Source organism: Plasmodium fragile, assembly GCF_000956335.1.
Source record: "Plasmodium fragile strain nilgiri unplaced genomic scaffold supercont1.31, whole genome shotgun sequence".
NCBI classification, from domain to species: domain Eukaryota; phylum Apicomplexa; class Aconoidasida; order Haemosporida; family Plasmodiidae; genus Plasmodium; species Plasmodium fragile.
The window spans coordinates 55,725-75,807 of record NW_012192611.1 but is presented as its reverse complement, the minus strand read 5'-3'; the positions used below and the strand labels follow the sequence as shown (position 1 = coordinate 75,807).

The 20,083-nt window shown below is 39.2% G+C and overlaps 6 protein-coding genes across 6 annotated transcripts in view; 1 reads left to right on the top strand and 5 right to left on the bottom strand.

Moving 5' to 3' along the window:
* AK88_02942 (uncharacterized protein) overlaps positions 1–132 on the bottom strand; it is a gene marked incomplete at both ends in the record, with an annotated part of 847 nt that extends 715 nt beyond the window's left edge. Inside the window, one exon of the mRNA XM_012480565.1 lies at positions 81–132. Coding sequence (XP_012335988.1) covers positions 81–132 — 52 coding nt within the window. The remainder of the gene's footprint in view (positions 1–80) is intronic.
* A 371-nt stretch (positions 133–503) lies between these two features.
* On the bottom strand, positions 504–3,359 carry AK88_02941 (uncharacterized protein; the record flags this gene model as incomplete). Its single annotated transcript, XM_012480564.1, has 1 exon — positions 504–3,359. One exon carries the CDS (start codon positions 3,357–3,359, stop codon positions 504–506), a length of 2,856 nt encoding a protein of 951 aa, XP_012335987.1.
* A 1,953-nt stretch (positions 3,360–5,312) lies between these two features.
* Positions 5,313–6,743, bottom strand: AK88_02940 (uncharacterized protein; the record flags this gene model as incomplete). The annotated part of the gene is made up of 4 exons (XM_012480563.1): positions 5,313–5,463; positions 6,124–6,186; positions 6,329–6,382; positions 6,646–6,743. 4 exons carry the CDS (start codon positions 6,741–6,743, stop codon positions 5,313–5,315), a joined length of 366 nt encoding a protein of 121 aa, XP_012335986.1.
* A 1,308-nt stretch (positions 6,744–8,051) lies between these two features.
* Positions 8,052–11,808, top strand: AK88_02939 (uncharacterized protein; the record flags this gene model as incomplete). Its single annotated transcript, XM_012480562.1, has 2 exons — positions 8,052–11,624; positions 11,761–11,808. 2 exons carry the CDS (start codon positions 8,052–8,054, stop codon positions 11,806–11,808), a joined length of 3,621 nt encoding a protein of 1,206 aa, XP_012335985.1.
* Positions 11,809–12,136: 328 nt separating this feature from the next.
* AK88_02938 (uncharacterized protein) lies at positions 12,137–14,488 on the bottom strand (the record flags this gene model as incomplete). Its single annotated transcript, XM_012480561.1, has 1 exon — positions 12,137–14,488. One exon carries the CDS (start codon positions 14,486–14,488, stop codon positions 12,137–12,139), a length of 2,352 nt encoding a protein of 783 aa, XP_012335984.1.
* Positions 14,489–17,010: 2,522 nt separating this feature from the next.
* AK88_02937 (uncharacterized protein) lies at positions 17,011–18,015 on the bottom strand (the record flags this gene model as incomplete). Its single annotated transcript, XM_012480560.1, has 1 exon — positions 17,011–18,015. The coding sequence occupies one exon, from the start codon at positions 18,013–18,015 to the stop codon at positions 17,011–17,013; it is 1,005 nt and encodes a 334-aa protein (XP_012335983.1).
* Between the last annotated feature and the right edge of the window lie 2,068 nt (positions 18,016–20,083).

Here is a 20,083-nt window from a genome sequence, read left to right as displayed (position 1 = left end):
AAAAAAAAAAAAAAAATATATGAAGAAGAGGGGGGAGAAATTTTATGGGCCCCTGCATGTCCTGCGCTTATATCATGTACCTTTTTGTGGCGAAAATTCATATAAAGCGCACAGCATGTTCTGGTTAAACATACCAGCTTTCAAAAAAAAAAAAAAAGCGTGTACATCTCCTCACAGTGCGTGGTGCATAGGGGGAAAAGTGTTAACGCCCCCATATTTCCCTAAGCATGTTCCATAAATATATGCACATAATGAAATGATGCTGCCCTTTTTTGTCGTCTCCCCTGAGACAAAGGGGCATCTTGCGAACCGTATGATGACACCATTAACAACCACTCCTGCTGTGTACACAAGTTACATATTCACGTCATTGTAATTGTGCCGAAATGGAAATTAATTTTGTACTTTTTCCCCTTTGGGGCATTTTAAAAAAAAGGAGCAGTGTGGTAAATGTGCTCTTCTCCAACTTCTTCCTGTTCTTATTATATGCGCCCCATTGGGGTCTATGCGTTTTGGCGCTTCTTCATGAGTTTCTCCCTAATCTCCTTAATCTTATCGATGATTTCATTTTTGGAATCGTAAATGCAGCAGAGGTACTTTTCCGACTTCATCCAAGCGTCGAATTCTGGGGAGTTGGCATTTTTTGGCCAGGGTGTATAATGCAATAGGTAATTTTTACTATTAGCCCAGACCACGATTTGCTGATACAGGTGAGGGAGGAATTCTTTTTCAAAAGACTTAAAGACGATGGCATCGTCAAGTGTTAATCTATGTCGTTCCGATTCCCACAGTTTCAATTGGGTAATAACATTAACAGGTATGGAGCTTTTAAAATTGCTTTTGCCTGGGTGAGCATAGGACTCCAAAAATTTAATAATTTGATTTGCAGTGATGTCTGAGTTATATGCATTTAGCACACTCCTTCTGGTTAAAATACCTACTACCATGTTTGGGGTCCTTGCCTGTAATTCACATAAATGACTGAGAATATTTATTTTCAATGTTGAATTTGTGTAGAGGTAGACTTTAAAATTGCTCTGCACAATTAATCCCATTTCGAGATTATTGTTTCCATTTATTTTTTTTTCTGGGGATAAATAATTATGGTTAGCTAATTCGTGTGTATATTTTGCTTTATCATTATTGTGATGGGTATCACCACTTGTTGTGGGGGGTCTTTTCTTTTCCTCTTGTAATAGGGAGTAGTGATGAAAATATTTTTCGCTTATCTTCTTCACCCCCCCATCAGTGTGGCCATGTCTACCCATACTTATGGTGCGTGTGGCCAAAACATTGCTTCCATTGCTGGGCAGATGATTATCCACTCCATCCTCACCATGGACCGTATACTCGTTGTATGCGCTTTCAGACAACCCTTCAACTGTTAGGCTGTTCATGACAGCTACGTAATTATGTACATTCAAATTATTAATGGTTAGAAGCAAAGCGTAGGGAGTTACAAAGACGTAGTCCTCAGTGCGCTTTAAAAAAAGACCAATGTGGATGCCAAAATTTATAAATTCCTTCTGCGCCTTGGTTAAATTATCGAGGTATATGGGGTGACTAATGGTGCACTGACTAATGGATAGGATGAGCAATAGGGTTTCCTTCACATATAGTTCTGACTGTTTCTGGTCCTTGTTTTCTTTCGTCACATAACAAGGGTTTCCGCCTCCATCAGTTTTTACCTGCTCTTGATGGTGTGTATAAACCTTGTCACTGTACAGGTCGTTGCTTCCGCGGTGCTCGGGGTAAGCGGTACTGTGCGTATAATTGGAATATGCATGGTAATCACTTTCCGTGTTCTGGCCATTTGCAGAACTGCCTGCACCACTAACAGCGTCTGCGCTATTATTGTCCTTCTTATATTTGGTCGTAATTTCCCGTGCAACATTTGTGACGTAGCCATCGTCTATGATGAGCAAATATTCGAGCACGAGGGAAATTATCCTGCTTCGTATATCCTTGAGGAACCATGAGAAGGCTTCCCGACTCATGTTCACTGCCTTGTTGCTATTCGCATGATCTTCTAGGATGAAGTTTTTTCTCTTGAGCACTTCAATTAGGCTATCGCATGGAGTGTACGAGGGGAAGGTTTCGTTTTTTGCACTTGAATAGAAAAAAGAATATTCATTATTGTCTTCCTCGAGGTATCCATTTTCCACATTTTGCAAGCTCTTATAATACAGATCATTTTGCTTGGATGCATAAACTCCCTTTTTTTTTTTCTTCTTCTTTTTTTTATTACTATGATGGGTATAATATTCATATGCTTCATAGTTGTTCAGGTGGTGTGCGCTTCCCATTGGGGGAGCTTCGACCGGTGGAGCCTGTTCGTAGTAGTACCCGTACTGATCATATTTGACATTTTCATTTTGCCCTTTCTCATATTTTTCGGTATAGTTTTTGTTTGCCTCCTGCGCGGTGTGCTCTTCGTTGTGTGAATTATCCCCCTCATCGTCATCTTCGTGTTCATACTCGTCGTTGTCATCCCCGTGGCCATCGCCATTTTCTTCCCCGTCGTCGTCCTCCCCCTCGTCACCGTCTTCGTTATGTTCCTCCTTTCCCACGGCGTAATTCATAACATTGTGAGTGTTTCCTCCGTAGAGGAAGTGGCCAGGGGGCCGATACTCCTCATCGTCTGTCTGATTTTTTTTCTTTCCTTTCGTCGAAGGGGTGTAAGAAGAAGAGGGGCCTTTGTCTACATTTTTATTCCTGTTTGGGTCACCTCGGTCATCATTTCGATGGTCTGGGGAGGTAGCATATGGAGGGTATACCTCTTGTCTGTGCTCCACAGGTATGCCATTATTGTAAATCATGTAATTGTTCATATGACCTAACTTTGGGGATGCAATAAAATGGAGCAAGTTGTTCCACCTCATGTGTGTATAGTTGACAATTTCTTCTTTCGTTGGATATAAATTATTTTCAAGCAGATTTTTTTCTTTTTCCATTTGTTCCTTAGCGTTATTATTAAATATAAAAATTTTGTCTTCTCTATTTTTATAAATTTTGTTGAGCATTGTATATCTGAATTTTTCATTTATTCTGTACTGATTATAATTATCCTTTTTCGTTTCGCTTTCTACAAGTATTTTCGCTTCCACCAAATTTTTTATGCATTCACTTAATTTTTTTAAAGAGTTGGGGTTAATCCACAAGCGCATAGCTCTTTCGGACACCACCTGCTGTATGAACAAGAGTCTTGAGATGATAATTTGTTCTAACTCGTTTAGGGAGTGTAATATTGCCTCATGTGCTAGAGAGTCTTCGAATAGGTAGGTCCATATTTTTTCATTCAGTTCCTTCATGTAGTCATAAATTTCCATATTTTCGATATTTTTTCGTGTCCTCACCATTTTGCCTTCCGTCTATATATATCTGCTTGTGTGGTCTGTATTGTTATATGCTCGGTTGGGCATCATGGAGGAGAACGTATCCTCGGCGTGCCTCTCCTGTGAAGCGATCACTTCAGGGGGAGCACCAGATGAAGCCGGCCAAGGGTATGTTTCCCGCGGAGTTATTTAATACACCTCGTACATGTTTGCACGGCTCGTGCAGCTCCTACGACCGTTCGCTCGAGCGACCTGGGTTTGCTGTACTCGGCTCCACCTTAGAGATCATGGCATTCTTTTAAAACTACCCTATGTTGCCACACTAGAAAGTTGCGTCCCTTTGACGGTATTCATTTTGTACGTGCTGGTAGTTATCTGTTAAGAGGGGTGTAGGAGTCCCAGTTCGTTAAACAAACGTGGGAATATTTATACGCGTAATACAGTGGAGTGGCGCGTCCACGAACGAACACTTAATATGTATGCATGGGTGGTACATATAAATGCCGCCTTTTATTCATCTAAATGGCTATGTCGGCGTGCATCTTCACCGGCCAGTAGAGGTGTTAAATTGGGATGAATATGATCGCGGCAAGAATGGAAGAAAAGAAAAAATTACAAACCATTGAATAGATACACGAGTGGCATGATAATCGAATGGGCGGATCAGTACTAGGGCAGGAAGAAAAATGTGGGCAGCGTACCGATATGCTGAGCTTAAACGCATTTTATGTTATAGCGCCCTTGGTATACCTAAGCGCATCTGCGGGGGCAGGAATCGAACATTTTATCAGAATCAATTGTGCACAATTTTTGCGCAATTTTTACACCATTTTTGGAGGGGAAAGAAAACATAAGCCGCAGGAAGAAAGCGAATAAATCGTTTTTTCTTTTTTTTTTTTTTTATTAGAAAAAAGTGGTAGTGTGAGGAGAAATACCATATGCTCCTACGCTTGTTGTTCTTCATGTTGTTCACTCTTTACAAAATTGTTCCTGCTGCAACAACGTGTACCCACAATATGTGGGAAGAGATGTTTCAGTTGCTGCTGTTGGTGAAGCAAGCATGAAACTTGTGCCCCATTGTTATCCTTTTCAATAATTCGCATCACGGTAGTGTTCATTAAGCTGTGTCCTCAGGAGGGCATAAAGAAGTAGATCAGTGTAGGAGCCATGAAGAATGCTACAACTGGTTGACGCAACAGGAGAATAGGATGGAGTATATGGTCTTCTCCAAAGGATTACCCCCCTTGTCAATACCACTCTAGATAATACAGGATATATGTGGCATTACCCAAGTTCACATTCACCACACAATTTACAGCCCAGTGACACGATGAAGTGTTTTTTTTTTTTTTACCACGGTGTAGATTAACCACACTGGTGAGTTTTATCCTTACAGAGAAATTTCATATGTTGTTCATCATATACACGAACAGGAGGTGTTCTTGTCCACGCGTCAACACAGGTCCTCTTTTTCTCATAGACCGTTTGTGTCAAAAGGCGACTTAGTCTGGGTGACAAGAATAGTTAATATGAAAAAATGACAAAATGGTCAACCATTTCTCGATGGATCACAAGCCATGCGGATAAAAAGAAAAAAAAAAAAAAAATCATACGTATTGTGTTTTGTTTGATGTGAATAAACCGCGGGATTGGGAGGGAACACTATGAGATTCTAGATCCGTATGTTACAAAATGCGCTTCTCGCATGATTTGCAAAATGTATAGAAACATTTAAGGGATGACTAAAAAGGTATATGATAATAAAAGGGTGAAAGTGTACTCGAATTAAAATTCGCTGTCGCGTGAAGAAAATTTTTTTTTTTTTTGTGTTGTCACTATAGCTAGCTGTATATGTAGCGACTTGGGGAGATGGTGTGGATGCCACGAGAGGTACACTTTGCGTGTGGAAAAAAATACCTAATGAAATCTGGCGAGAAGGAAAAAATTTTGTCGACGAATACTTAGTCAAGATCATTGCTATAGTATTTGTGATGTTTTATTGTTATAAATAAACAGATTATCAAAAGTGATGATGAAAAGGCGCGGCTCTATAAATGAAAAATTTTCGATTTCCTTCAGCTTCTTTCGAAATTGTTGGGAATCCGAAACATAGATGATCAATTTTGACCTCCAGGGATTTTTCCCTTGTTGGTTGAAAAATCAGGAGTTTGTCGCCAGCTGAACTTTAACCACGCTCAAAAAGCACAATTGATAATAACAATAAAGAAAAAATATATATATATAGTAACGCAACCCTCTTTGTTGCCGTCGTAATACGGCTTTAAAAAAATTTTCTCGCGAAAATTAGGGCCAACACAGCATTATTTTTATTATTATTATTGTTATAACGTTTACAAATTTTATATGCTTTATCGGGTGAAGCTATATTAAATTTAAGTCCCTTTCGAATTGAGCAAAATTGTTGTTTGCTCTTTTTTCGCTATATATTTTCTGTGAGTTCTGTAAACGGTTTATATTGCAGCTGTTTATGTTTTCACCACATGGTTGAAATGCCAAAAAAGCAGAAAGAACAAAATGTGATAAAATTAAAAATATATATAAAAATGGTGAACATATTTTTCTACCTATATAAATGGGATAATTTTTTATAGGAAGTTTTTTTTTTTTATTTTTTAATACTTTTTCGTCGCTCTTTTTGTATATATATATATGGATTATCCAATTTTTGTTCCTCGAAAAAAAACGTTTTTTAAAAAAATATGTTCCTTTTTCTTAAAAAATTGTAAAGTAAAATATAGCTGAATAAAATATTCATCCATCTTATTACTTTATTTTAACCAAAATACGAATTTTCCTAATTTTTCTCTGAATATAGTAATAATTATGTCGTCTGTACAAATTTGTATAGAAATATAAAAAGATGAAAATTTGAAGGATGAAATCAGCATTTGTACATTTTTAATAAAAGTACATATTTATATTTTATTGCAAAAATATTAACTGTTACCTTTTACGCTGGTTAATTTGCCCACATTTTTACAATTTTTCCATCCAAAATATATTTTGTCGTCTTTTTTAAATTAACCCTAATTGAGTTTTCCACAAAAGTTTAAGCAAGTGGGGTATAACATTTGAAGTTTCCTCTGAACGCCGTAATTATAGACGATAATGCGAGACGTTTTCTTTTTGTAACATTACCATTTGTCGTTGTAGTTAAATACACGTTATCTTATCGTATGATAATATTCTACACCCTTAACTTTAGGAAGGCAAACTCGTTTTGCATTTCCCTTTTGTAGCAATTTAAAAAGCCCACTGAAGGTGAAGTGGTGCAGTTTTTACATGTTACTGAGGGGTTATGTGCTCAAAGCTGAGGAAGCCTTTCTCGAGGAACAATTTTATTAAAGCATCAATTTTTGCATACATATGAATATTTTCAATTACCATTCCGTTGAAGGTGATACATATACATGTGCGAATGGACAGATTGTATGGGAGGAATAGCCTGCTGTAGGTTTCGGTTAGACCGTGAGGGGGGAAAAAAATAGACACTGCGGTGACGCTATTTTTTACCCTTAATCCCTTTGTGATGGTTCTTGAGACGTTGTTGCAACGGTGTTGCGCAAATATCCTAGGGGAATAATGTTAGTACAATGGCGGAGGGTACATATATATACATATCATATATTCTCATGTGTTTTTCCGGTCCGCCTGTCGTAGGGGATGGGGGGTATTTGTTAGAGGTTACTTCACACGTCCACTCCAAATGTTCAAAAAAGGAAAAAACAAAAAAGAAAGGTGCAGGCAATATAAACGTTATGTATGCGGCAAGAGGTAGAAATGCTCCATATGATGATATTTCAATAACATCGTTAGGGGGGGAAGTGGAAGTACGTCTAAAGCCCCCGTTGCGCAATTAGCCTTTACGCAGCTAGGCGCTAAGACTGAACATTTCTGTAGCACATTTGGGGTAAAGAAAATAAGGGTTTCAATAGGTAGCCTCAACTGAGCGTACACGTTTATCATTTAGCATCCTTCCCTCTACCTATAATGTGAACTAATTTGATATTCTGCTCTTGCACCTCACATGACACAGTTGTGTGAGTCTACTCAGCGTTAGGCATATTATTATCCCGTGATGAGTTAGATTCACTTGATGAACACACCCTCAAACAGATTAGTAAACTGTGCATTCACGCACGAGGTGTATACACTATGTGTGCGTATGTGCGAGTTGTAAAGCGCGTTCATGTGGATAGCGCTTACATGGCCACGTGGGAGATACCCTATTTACCATTTTCACCTACAACGCGCTGCTACTTCGTCGAACTTTACCCCACGGTTAAAAGTGTTCCTTGTTTTAAACCTCATGGGGTGCACAAAAATAAGTAAATACATAAATAAATTGCAACGTTGAATGTGGCTACGTATACTTTTAAGAGATAACCAGGGAGGGCATTATTTTTCCCCCCCTTTTGTTTAAATAAATATGGGAGAAGAAATTTCATTTTGTCCCCTTGTTGTTCCCGCCTTTTTTTTTTTTTTTTTTCATTTTCACCCCTTCCAGTTGCTCCTTTTTTTTTTTGTTAAAAATGTGAATCGCTGCAGTGAGGTATAACTCTTGGCGCAATTTCACCCCCCTCGTGTATTTTCCCAACTGAACGAGAGAGGGGAAAGGAGGAACAAAACGAAGTGGTTGAATATTGAAAGAAGTTCTCGCTTTACAAGAGGTGTGTACACGTGTGTTATATATATATGAGGGAAAGTTCCCCGAAGAGTTTGTACATGCGCGAGATCTTCTACATGAGAGCTCTGCTCAGTGCTGTTATTCTATCGGTACTATTTTCCCTACGAAAGGACAGTAAGGTGAAATGTTATAAGATCCATGGGAGGTTAGGAAGCTGTAGAAGGAGGAGAGCAGCTGTTACCAGTTCTAAAAACACAGATGCGTGTAATAGCGAGATTACACCGAAGAGCAATTTGGTGAAAAGCAAAAAGAGATATTCCTTTACCCCTCTGAAGAGGAATACAATAAAAGATATAAAAAGAAGAATCAAATTTAATGAAAAAAATGTGAGACCTCCCAATGGATCCTTTATTAGAAAAAAAGACATACATAAATCGCTAATCGATGATATTAATAAGGAGATGCTAAAGGAAAGTATTAAAAGCGTAGGGACAAATTATGAAAGAGAAGAGATCGCCAAACATAATATTCTTCCCCTACCTGTGGAGGACAAAACGTCCGAATGTTACAACTGCTTGGTCTTATGTAAGGGAATGCCATTTCATGCGGACACAGCTAGAATTAGGGAATTTTTCAAACCATATAAACTTGTGGATAAGTACACAATTTTTATAAAAGACAAGAAAGGAAATTTCTTCGGCGATGTTATTGTTAGATTTACAAACAAAGAAGAGAAACTTCTGGCATTGAAAAATAAAAATTTCAAATTTTTAATGCACAGATATATACAGCTGTATAATATTAATGAAGAGCATTATGAGGAATATTTTAACGTGGGCTATAAAAACCCCCCTTCATATAAAAATTACGTCCCTATTAAGAATGTCATCGTTTCTAGTGCTCTAGAGCAGGTTGACCCGCTTGCCGAGGAAGGGAGTACTGATAGGGATAGCACATCATCTAGTGTACATGCCACTTCCGAAGAGCAGTTTCAATATCACTCCTTTTTTTGTGACCACCTAGATAATGATGAAGAGACGAAAGAACTTAGAGAGAAGGTGAACAAGAAAGGCATTCTTCTGAAGAGTATATACACGGGGAAAAAACTCAGAGGGAGAATAACGTCTGTACATCCTTATGGCGTTTTCGTGGACTGTGATGTGTATGTAAAGGACAAGAATGGTAGATTTATAAAAATTTTAGCTCTACTACATAAAAACAAACTAACCATAAATATAGGACTTCCCACAGACCCTTTACCAGAACAAGAGGAGAAAGAATTAATATTACAAAAAAATATGAACATCATTGTTTATGTGGATAAAATTATAAAACGGGAGATTCATCATAGCGATAGTAATTCTACGGATGGAAAAAATAATTTAATTTTTTTTAACCTCACCTTTGATTCCTCCATAACGGAGGAGAAAATCCAGTGGCTCCAGAGTCTCAAGTTGAAGAGGAAGTCCATTGAGGAAAAAATGAAAATATGCAATGATAGATTTTTGAGCATGTCTTCTGAGGCGGCTGTACAGAGCAGCGTGCCGGGTGCGGCGCCCGAAGTGGGTGTGAAGGAGGACCCATCGGGGGGGGACCACGAATCAAAATTGAACAGCAGTGTCAAGAAGAAAACAATCCCCAGCTGTAGGTCCAGCAAGATCTACCTCATGAAAGACACACACTGTGATTATAATGTTTTTGAAAAAAAATGGACCAAACCTGGGGGAGTGAGAGGAATGTGTGCCCTGAACAGCAACAGTGAAGAGGAACAAACTGAGGGAACACATAAAAATGAAAAAATAAAACCAGAAGGAAATGCAAAAGGAAGAAACAAAATGAAGAAGAAGAAAAAAAAAAAAAATTTAGACCACGGTGACGTTTATGATGAGGACGACAATTTTGATGAAATGTTTAAGCTCGATATGGGTGATGGAGAGGATGAGGAGGACGACGGAGGGGAGGTGTACAATGACCCTGAAAACGTGGAATGCGTGGCGGATTCTGAACTGGAGGCAAACGAGCAGGACAGTCACAGCGACGACAAAAATATGAGGAGCGAAAAAAAGGTTAGTAACCATTATAACGACGAAATGAAGGGAATTCTGGACGATATTTTTAGGAAGCGGCAAGAGAAGGGAAGTGTTGCAAAAAAGGCTTCTACAAAGGTGCGCGCTCATAAGTGTAAGGAAGGTGCCACTGGGGAAAAGACTCTCGGGCCGAACCTCGAAGATGTAAGTGATAGATCCAAATGGACAAACGACATCCGCAAGGAGGAGTCCATATTCTATTCGAAAATGTTTGGACTGAAAACGGACATAAACGACTTTTGTTCGGATGCCCCACGAGGGAAGGAGGACGCTGGTGCGGCTGGGAAGAACTCGAATGATATGGAGGAGTTGATGAAGCTCAGCGAAGGTGGAGATGAGTGGGGGGCCTCATCAAGTGACATCCAGGCGGAGACTTTAAATTTTGAAGGTTTAGAGAGTTGGATGGAGCGCGACAAAAAGGAAGAAGCGGTGAAGGATGACGAAGAGGGGAAAGCATCTAAGAGGAGAGAAGCGGAGAAGGATGATGAAGAGGGTGGGCTAACTATGGACGAAGCGAACGCGGGTCAACTAAATTCCATAATTAGCGGGAAAGACGGAGAGAGCCTCGATTTCTCACACCTCGCAGAAATGCCACCAGAAGAACTGAAAAGAGAAATATACAAAAAAAAATATCTTCTTCCAATAGACGTATCAACGGAGAGCCTAAAAAATCGACTCATACAAATATGTATTTGTGAAAAAAAAAAAATGAAATTTGATAATTACCCATTTATTAGGTACTACTTGTTCGACTTCAATGTTCCAGTAGAAGACATCAAACTGTTCGTTTTAGCAAATAGAAAATTTCTAAATAAAAAAAATATAACTCATAACCTTTTGAACTCTTTAAATTTAAACGAATTAAAGTACCTGCTTCATAAGTCCATGGAAAATATTCGGCTGTGGGAACCTGAAGATAATATAAAGAGAAAAATTCTAAATTTGAATAAAGACCTTTTGCAAAAGCAAAACATGAATCACGTAGATGATGTAGATGCAAACAATTTACTCATATTGTGGAATGACTTTAAGGACTTTCTCCTAAATTGTGTTTATGGAAATGACACCACGAGTGACTCCTGGGGGGCAGACTTTACGAATGTACAAAGCACCAAATGGGAACCAACCACGTCGTACAGAACAAACAATGTACACACACAAAAATATTTGAACAGAATGAAAAATATGGAAAAAGAAAACTTCTTTATTAGCAAGAAGGCACACGCTGATGATGATGTACTTGAAAGACAAATAAATAAAAACAAAATGGAACATATGGACCCTTTTGAAAATGCATTAAGTACTTTAAATAAAGAGCTTGATGAAAATGAAGCCGAGCTGCCAGACAAGATAAGCCTCAAGGAAGCCATGAAAATCCTGAACAATAGAAGTTACATGAAAAAGATTAAGCGAGCTCTCAATAACGACTCCGATGAAAGGGGAAATGAAGAATACATTGGAAAAATTATTAACTTAATTTTGAAGCATAAAAGCTATTTCAAGGAACACCTGACCGAGGCCGTCCTCAGGATGAAGCCCCACGAGGAGCTAATTGTAAGTAGAGAAAAAGGGCCAGTGAGCGCAGCTAAAAGAATGAGAGGCCTGCCGGTGAGGACATAACATAGAGATCAACCCTGAACACTAAACCACTCCAACTTCCCTGCGTCTACTTCATACCCCCTCCCCGCAGGTCCTCCTTGATCAGCTTCCCGCCGACCTCATAGAAGACTTACTCTGAAAAATACAGACGTGCCCCCTTTTCACATTTTTTTTCGTTTTAAAAGTCAATCCGCGCAGTCGCAAAAAAAAAAAAATTCCACGCAGTGGGAAACGCAGTTTGTTTAAGTTATTGTTAAAAAAATTTTTAAAAAGAAAAAAAAAAAAAATTGGCACAAGGGAAGGTATATACACATACACACGTTCGCCGTGCAGGTATGTTGACAAAGCGTCGCTTAGGCCCACCTACCCCTCTGAACAGCCCGGTGTCGCTTCCATTATTTCCTTTTCCCATTTTTTTTCAAGGGAACCTCAAAACGATGGAATTCTGCTGACCATGCTCGCTTTCGCTACTCCAAAACGGCGAAGTGCACATTCTGCACGTATTTCAAAACATGCTGGATTAAGAGGCGATACCCTTGGTCCTGGTTATTCGTCACGTCGCTGGCCAGCTTCTGCCTAAGCAGGAGTGCCTCCAAGGTTCTGAATTTCCCGGACAACCTCCCATTTCTGCTTTTAGAATAAGACGCTAATTCTTTGTGTACCTTCAAAAGGATCTTATTGCTTTCGTCTGAGAACTTGTGTTGAAATGCCTGAGTCCAGCGGAGAGCCACATCCAACATTTCACTAATCATTTTGTTCATTTCTACATCTAGACTATACGTACTTAATTTTGCGTAACGCTCACCAAAGTAAATTTTCAGTGCGGGCTTGATGAAGGGGGTAAGGGAAATCACAACCGATAGAAAGTACTTCTCCAGATGCACTGCCTTCTTCGTCATAAGGAATGATGCCAAGTGTTTAACTAAGATTTGGTTCACCCAACTTTTGAAGTGCGCGCTAGAGAGTAACAAGACAATGTCCGTTGGGGTCAGCTTATTCTCCTTTACCCTGTTCTTTACCATCGTTCTGAACGACCCACACATTCTCAAATTGGTTAGTAGAAATTCGTATGTACTCAAAATGTATATGTTAGGTAATGAAGTGACTATGCTGGCTACGTCCGGATTGAGCTCGCTATATGTCATGGGCCTGATATTTAAACAGGCAGAGTTGCCATTTTTGCAATTCTCCAAAATGTACGAAACGGCGTATTCATAATTCCTTAACAAGTCTGAATTGTTAAAAGCTAAGTTCTTCATGAGCACGGGCCTGGTTAGCTTACTCCTATTTTTGGCTATGCACTGTTCCGCGGCCATTTGTAACTCCCCCGTTATGGACAGCCTAGCGTCCGTGCCACTTCGTGAAAAGAGCCTCTTCAGGCCAGTGCTACTACTGGTATTGACATTGCCACTAACATTACCGCCGATATTGCCAGACGGTTTGCTATATTTATGCAGAAAAAGATCTCTCTGGTAGGTGCTAAACAGGGTGATTAAACTCGGTGACTTTGAATCTTGTCTGCCATCTTTCAAACCCTGCTGCGTGGACACTCCTTTAGAAACGTCCACCTTCTTGCTTTTCCTAAATTTGTTGAAAAAACCACCCGTCCTACTTTTTCTACTCTCTGGATCATAAGAAGAAGCCGATTTTTTAACCCCTCTGACTGGGAGTACTCCATTACGATCGAGGCGTGTGGTATTATCCAAAGAACTGTACCCTGGTGTTGTTCTTGTTTGACTTATTTCATCTTCGTATTGCTCCTCTCCGGGGATTACACTATAAATATTATTGCTGGAATTATAACTATTTGAGTAATTGTCTAAAGGCATGCTATAATCGTACTGTAAGGGTAAACTTGAGGTTCTCATTGATTTCTTGTTCTCTGTTGGAGGAAGTGTTCGTCGGTTGAAGTCCTCCTGTGGGTAGGAATAAGGATTGAGAGGTGCTGACCTATTTGAGCCATTCCTTCCATACGCATAGTCATACACATCACTGCTGGGATCCCTCACTCTTCCACTTTCGCGTGGGGGTGATACTTGTGCACCACTGTCACTGCTGTGATGTATAGCATTTCGTCTTCCATCCATCCTTGCAAGATGCATATCATCATTTGGCTGTCTATTGTCTCTTCGTTTCACAAATTGAATGTCCTCATAAATGGAAGACCTGTCGGCATCATATGCATTGGATTCGTTACTTCGAACGTCACTACTGTTATTTGAGCTGTCGAATGAATAGTCCTCCGTATCGCTCATGTAGTCGTCCATACTAAGTCCTAACCTTTTGTTAAAATTTTCGAAATCTTTGCCTAAATAAACATTACCCTTTGGGCTCATTCTTCCATCTTCCTCTGCTTGGTTGTATGTTTGCCTTATTTGATGAGAGTTACCACGCTGATTCTGCTGATCGCTGCGATAGTCACGCTCGTAAACATTTCCGAGGTTACCCCCGTAGTCATTATCCTCGTCAGAGTCATCCTCCGAATAGTTGTCTACGCTGAATGACCTTGTCTCTGTGGGAAGGGCATTGCTGCTACGCATGGGGCCGTATGATGTCCCTGGCTGTGGTTCTTCATACATAGCAGTGTTTTGTCCTCTATTTAAGGGATTTTGCATCCCTTGTGAACCTCCTTCGAACGATTTATTTTCATTCGAGCCTCGTTGTTGTCTGTCTTCGTTGCCCTGAACCTCGAACCGTCTTATGAGTTCATTTACGTGTCCTCTCTTTGGTGGCTGACCGTTCACATCTCCGATGTTCCAACAGAGTAACAGGAGCGCGCAGGAGATGGCGTAAACGGAGAAGATACGCTTTGGCACCATTTTAGGAGTGACAATGGTTTACAAAAGGTGCACAGATGGGGATGACTATAAAAAGTAGAAAAATTTTTGGAAATGTTAACAAGATGCAATTTTAGTTGGGATAAAAAATTGACATAAATGTTTGCCTTATTGTATGAGCAAAAAAATGTAATTTAGGTTTTTCGTCCAAACGATATGAAGATAATTCTGTTTGGTCTTAACCGTTGTTTTATTTTTCAGAACTATTTTGTTCTTTCTGTTTTACAACACTTGTTATTGTTTTGTGAATTTTTTTTTTTTACATTTCGTTTCTACTTAACACTTATTTTGATATTTGTTCGAGTGTCTATTTTTACCTGCATTTTAGCTGTTTTTTTTTTTTTTTTTTTTTTTTTTTTTTTTTTTATTTCTGTCTATTTTGCATTTTTTCCCTGTATTGTCTCAGATTAGTTCTTGTTGTCACCTACATTTTGGCTATTTTTTTTTTTTTTTCTAGCCATTTTGTACTTTTGCTCTGTTGTGTCCTTTTTATCGCTATTTTTACCTGCATTTTAGCTGTTTTTTTTTTTTTTTCCCCCCCAATTGTCACATAGCTAGATGCTTTTCCATTCTACAGAGCGGAGAAATGGCGAACTAATTTGAGTAAATCATTTTCCGGGGAAAATGCACAAATGAGAAGATAAAGGAGAATCCTTTTTTGGTGCCTATAATGTGTGTGTTACAATGTAAACTGTAGCGTATTGTTGCGACTTTTTTTATTCTCCATTGTAATGCACATATTATTTCAAGGAAGCGCAGAATGCGTGCTGTGTCCATGCTACCCATTTGGGGAAGCGGCAAGGAAGATCTCAATGAAAAACCTTCCAAACATATGATCATCATTTCGCGGTGCTTACCACACAAGCCAAAAAAGGTAAAGGTCTAATGAGCGATCATGTAGTTAGTTATACGAATAGACGGGGTGCCAAAATAAAAATTCGCTACACGGTTAGATAAGTGACTGTTGTTGGAGTGTGTTCTTTTAGCGAATTTTTCCACCAACTTCGTGTTACATGACCGTGTCTTTCCGCCCCCTGTGCCAATGAACCAGGTTGGAAGAAAACATAACCGTGGCAACGATAAGCTTAAAAAAGAGTCAGTTAAAAAGAACGTCCATATGAAGTGGAACCCGTCAGATTTACTTGCACGAGATGGCTCTTCCAATTACCGCATGGTGCAAGGACAGCTTTCCACAAGTAGTTATTGTTCATTCTATATTTTACCATCACGTGGGTGCACCCACACGTTCGTATCTACATGTCTTTGCCAAAGAGAGCAAGGGGGGGGGCTACAGCAATTCGAGTACCTTTGCTCCAATTTATACGTTACCTCTTGGTTTGTGATTTTTTTTTCCTTGTAGCTGAAATAAAGCACGCCATTGCTAGAGTCACAAAAGCAATTCTTCATGAGTTATTTAATTAAAATGTCGAAAGTTCGTAAAAAAAATAAATCTAAGTTGGTACATAAAAAAAAAAAAATAAAATAAATAAAAGTAAAGAAAATAAAACAGGATGGCTTGTTGTACACGCACAGATGGTCTTCTTTATAAGAATTGGTCATGTTACAAAATGGTACTTAAAAAATAGCATATAAAAACTTCACACACGCACACACATATGTATGCATATATATGCATATTGTGCAACAAAGCATGGTGGATAGATTGACGAAAAAAAAAAAAAAAAAATGTACACCATTGTGTGGAGGCACTCTTAGGGGCTTCTCGTCTCCGTGATAGTTCTAACTCAGATCGACTTCCTCGTTCCATTTGCACGAGATGAATTCAATTCGCCCAAACATCACATTCGTAAGATTAATCCTTGGACCCGTTTGTGAAACAAATGCAGTTATATGCAGTTTGTCCATCTACAGAGATGTCCGTCAAGTACGCAATTTATACTTTATGCGGAGGAACAATGAAAAGAAAAATCGCACAATTGTCATATGAATAAATAACGCTGTTATAATCACATGGTGATGGTTTTAAAAATGTTAAAAATTCATAAAAAGGAGGGTGAAAAAAAAAAAAAGAAAAAAAAGGAACGAGCGTAACTTCTTCCATGTCGTGGTAACATATATATGGAATTAGCATACAAATTGTCCGCTTCCTTTTGCTGCCCTTGTATTGTGCTTAATATTGAAGACATGAAGAATTTGCGAAGGCGTACAAAAAAAACAAAAAAAAGGGAACCTATGAATTGGGGTAAGTGGTGAGACATGGTATCACTCATTTGGCTATCCTTCTAATTGGTATAGTTTTTCCACTTGGCTTCTCTATGTGCACGTGGATGGGAGGGTCTTCTACTTATGCAACGAAGAAACGAGCTCGGGGTGCGGAGGGACATATATATACATACATATGTGTGTGCGCACGCTGGCGTGTGGGTGAATTATCATTATAACGTTTGTGCATCGAAGAATTGTGCATTGTGTCAGCCGCACGTGAAGAAAAAACAAATCCACATTGCTTCTCGTTTTTTGTTGAGACTGTTGTTTGTGTGCGTTCAGCTGAACGTCGGATTGTTCTCGGCCGCACTGGGTTTACTGGCCCCGTCGGCGTTGGCATTGTTGACACTATTGGCTGTGCTGGCGACCTGATCAGCAGGCGCAGCGCCCTGTGCTCCCTCCGCACTAGCATTTGTGCTTACGCTTCCCGTGCCAGTGGGGCCGCCCGTGGCACCGAACTCACTGTTCGTAAACAAGAAATTGCTGTTGGTTCTGGAAACGGTTGAGGAGATGCTTGAAATCCAGCCACTTGCATTTTGCGTCACGTCTTTTATTTTGCTTTGGCCCTTTTCCCACCAAGGATTATCACTGACATTTTCTGCAATTTTTTTTGTCTTTTCAGTAATCCAGCTACTGCTATTCATTAGTGTATCTTTGGTAGTTTCGATGAGGTCATTTTTATTTAAATTATTTATTGTGTTCGTTGTCATGGTTTGCGCTTTGTTAATAATATTGGAAAATGTAGCTGACACGTTATCCAATATTTCGGAGGTGTTCAGAGAGGGTATGAAATTCGGCTGATCATCTGCATAAAAATTATTTTTGCTATTTTTGTTCGTTTCGCTTCCATTCTTCATATTTTCATTTTGTCCAAAATTAATTAAATCCTTGCCTTCATCGAGCGATAATGGAGAAGGAGGGTCAGAATTATGAACAATGGATTTCATAATTTTTCTGTAATGTTCAGCTGCTTTAGTTCTATATTTTCTTTCAGGAATAAAATCATTAATTCCATAATTTTCTAAATATGTTTGAAATTTTTTATTGCCTCCTTTGTCCAAATATTTTAATTGCTCATCTGTGAATATATCCATTTTTATACTCCTTACTATACTTATGTGTACTCCCAAACTTCTATGAACGCCTGAACAGTTAATGCAGAGAAACACTCCATGGTTCACTGACACCCAGTCTGGGTTGGGGACTCCACAATCGAAACACTTGTTGTTGCTCTCATCTTCTTTCTTCAACTTGTTGATAACTTCTATAGCAGCTGCATTCATTTTTTTTTTTTTTTTTTTTGTGTTTGTGGGGAAGTCGTTAAGTGGGATGCGCACAGAGACGCGGTGAGAAGTGTTGTTAGGCGCTTGATGGGGACGATGGATCAGATGGATCAGGACGCGCCTTTTTTTTTTTTTTTGTTATGTGTGCTGCGATGCAATATCACCACAACCCGTATGCGCGTAATTTTATTGTGCAAATGGAAACACGTGTTGGCGTTGTATATGTTGCGGAAGAGGAGCCGATCAATGGATGACAATTGTGCGATTCAAGAAGGAGGAAAAAACGACGATTTAATAAAAACACTCAGGGCTGGGTTTACAAATAAAGCGGACTGCTGGTCTCCATAAAAATCGAACAAGTGAGGGTACGAAGAACTGCGTTTACGCAATGCATATAAAGAATGTACCAAGAGTACCCATACGCATATGTGCAGATATGTATATATGTATATACACACATTTGCGTCAAAAACAATGGCTCAGGAAGAGGAGGAAGAAAAAAAAAAAAAAAAAAAATCGTAAATATGAACAAGAGCAAGGGTACAAAGCAAAATGTGAAAAGGTTAAATAAAAAGAAAAATAAATGCACTCTAAAGCGTACGTTAAAAGAACGCTCTTGCCAACGCCATGTTTCGGTAAAAAAAAAAAATTAATAAAATAAAAAAATAATTCAAGTGAAGGAAGCAATTTTGTTAAACAGCATGTAAGTGTTTTCTTTTTAAAAAATCGAAGCGGTTTTAAAATGGCAAAATGGGCCAAATGGTAGAAACGGCAAACGCGTTGAGAAGAGCTGATTTGCGCGATGGCTTAAATGTTTCGCTTTTATGCGGAAGAGATTTTTTTGTGAAGAGACGCTTTCCTCGTACATTTGGGATGTAATAATCATATGTTATATATATGTACATAAGAAAATTGTACTGTGTACATGTTAACTTGTGTACACAGGTTCACATATAAGTTCGTTGGAGGCGGCCAAGCGTCATTTTGCATGGGCGGCGGCGTTCTGATCACATTTGACCCTACGTGCGCGTAAACATTTGAGCGCACGCACAAGAGCGAGGAGGGGAAGGCCCATTAAAAGAGGCACCACACAAAAATGCCATATGTATATGATTTACATATGTACGACGTGTATAAGCATATGCGTGTTTGCGTGTATTTGCGGGATTGGCTGCGGAAGTTGTGACTGTGCGAAGGCAGAGGTATGCCCACTTCCCTATGCATCCCGCGTTTTTTTCGCAAAGAGAGCCTTATAAGGGAAAACGTTTAAACATGTCTGCGTGGAGGGGTTACATCCTCAAAAGGGGGGAACCAGCAAAACGTACAAGCTCGCGTATGCGTATATGTACACATATATATGTGTATATGTATATTATATGAATATGTTTACATGCACACCATATGTGCGTATACGCAAGATGCGCGAGCGTGTAACCAACTGTACAGTTGCAAACGGCAGACAGCTGGAATTGGGGAAAAAAAAAAAAAAAAAAAAAGTGGACATAAAGTTCGTCTATATGTTTTACCTCCCCCCTCTGTAAGCAGCTCGCCGCATAAATCTCCGCGCCATTTTTATATGTTCTGTTAATTTTTTTATCAAGCAAATTTTAATGTGCTGCCAATAACAACTCCTTTTTGCGAACGTGCAAAGGGTAGAAGTAACGGTCGCATATACAGAATAGTACGCGCAGAAGTCTTTAATGTACAGATAGCCTGTTGGGGAAAAGTGCTGTCTATTATTTTTGTAACTTTTTCTCGGAAGGAATTTACAGGAAGGGAAAAAATTGAGTGATGAAAATGTTCTGATGGCCACTTCTGTGCGTAACAGGGTGTGCTTACTTTGGTGTGCAACTACAGGTACCTTTATGCTGCCACGCATTCTTAGGCGAAAATACGAACACACTTGTACCTTTATGCATAATTCTCCCACCCCTATGTGTGTGATATAACTTCAGCACGCGCTCAATACACCCTTTTGCCGCTTTAAAACGCATTGGAAATAATCTGTTCGCTCATTTCGGGTTACTTCTCGTGCTTAACATCTTTAGCAAGAAAAAAAAAAAAAAAA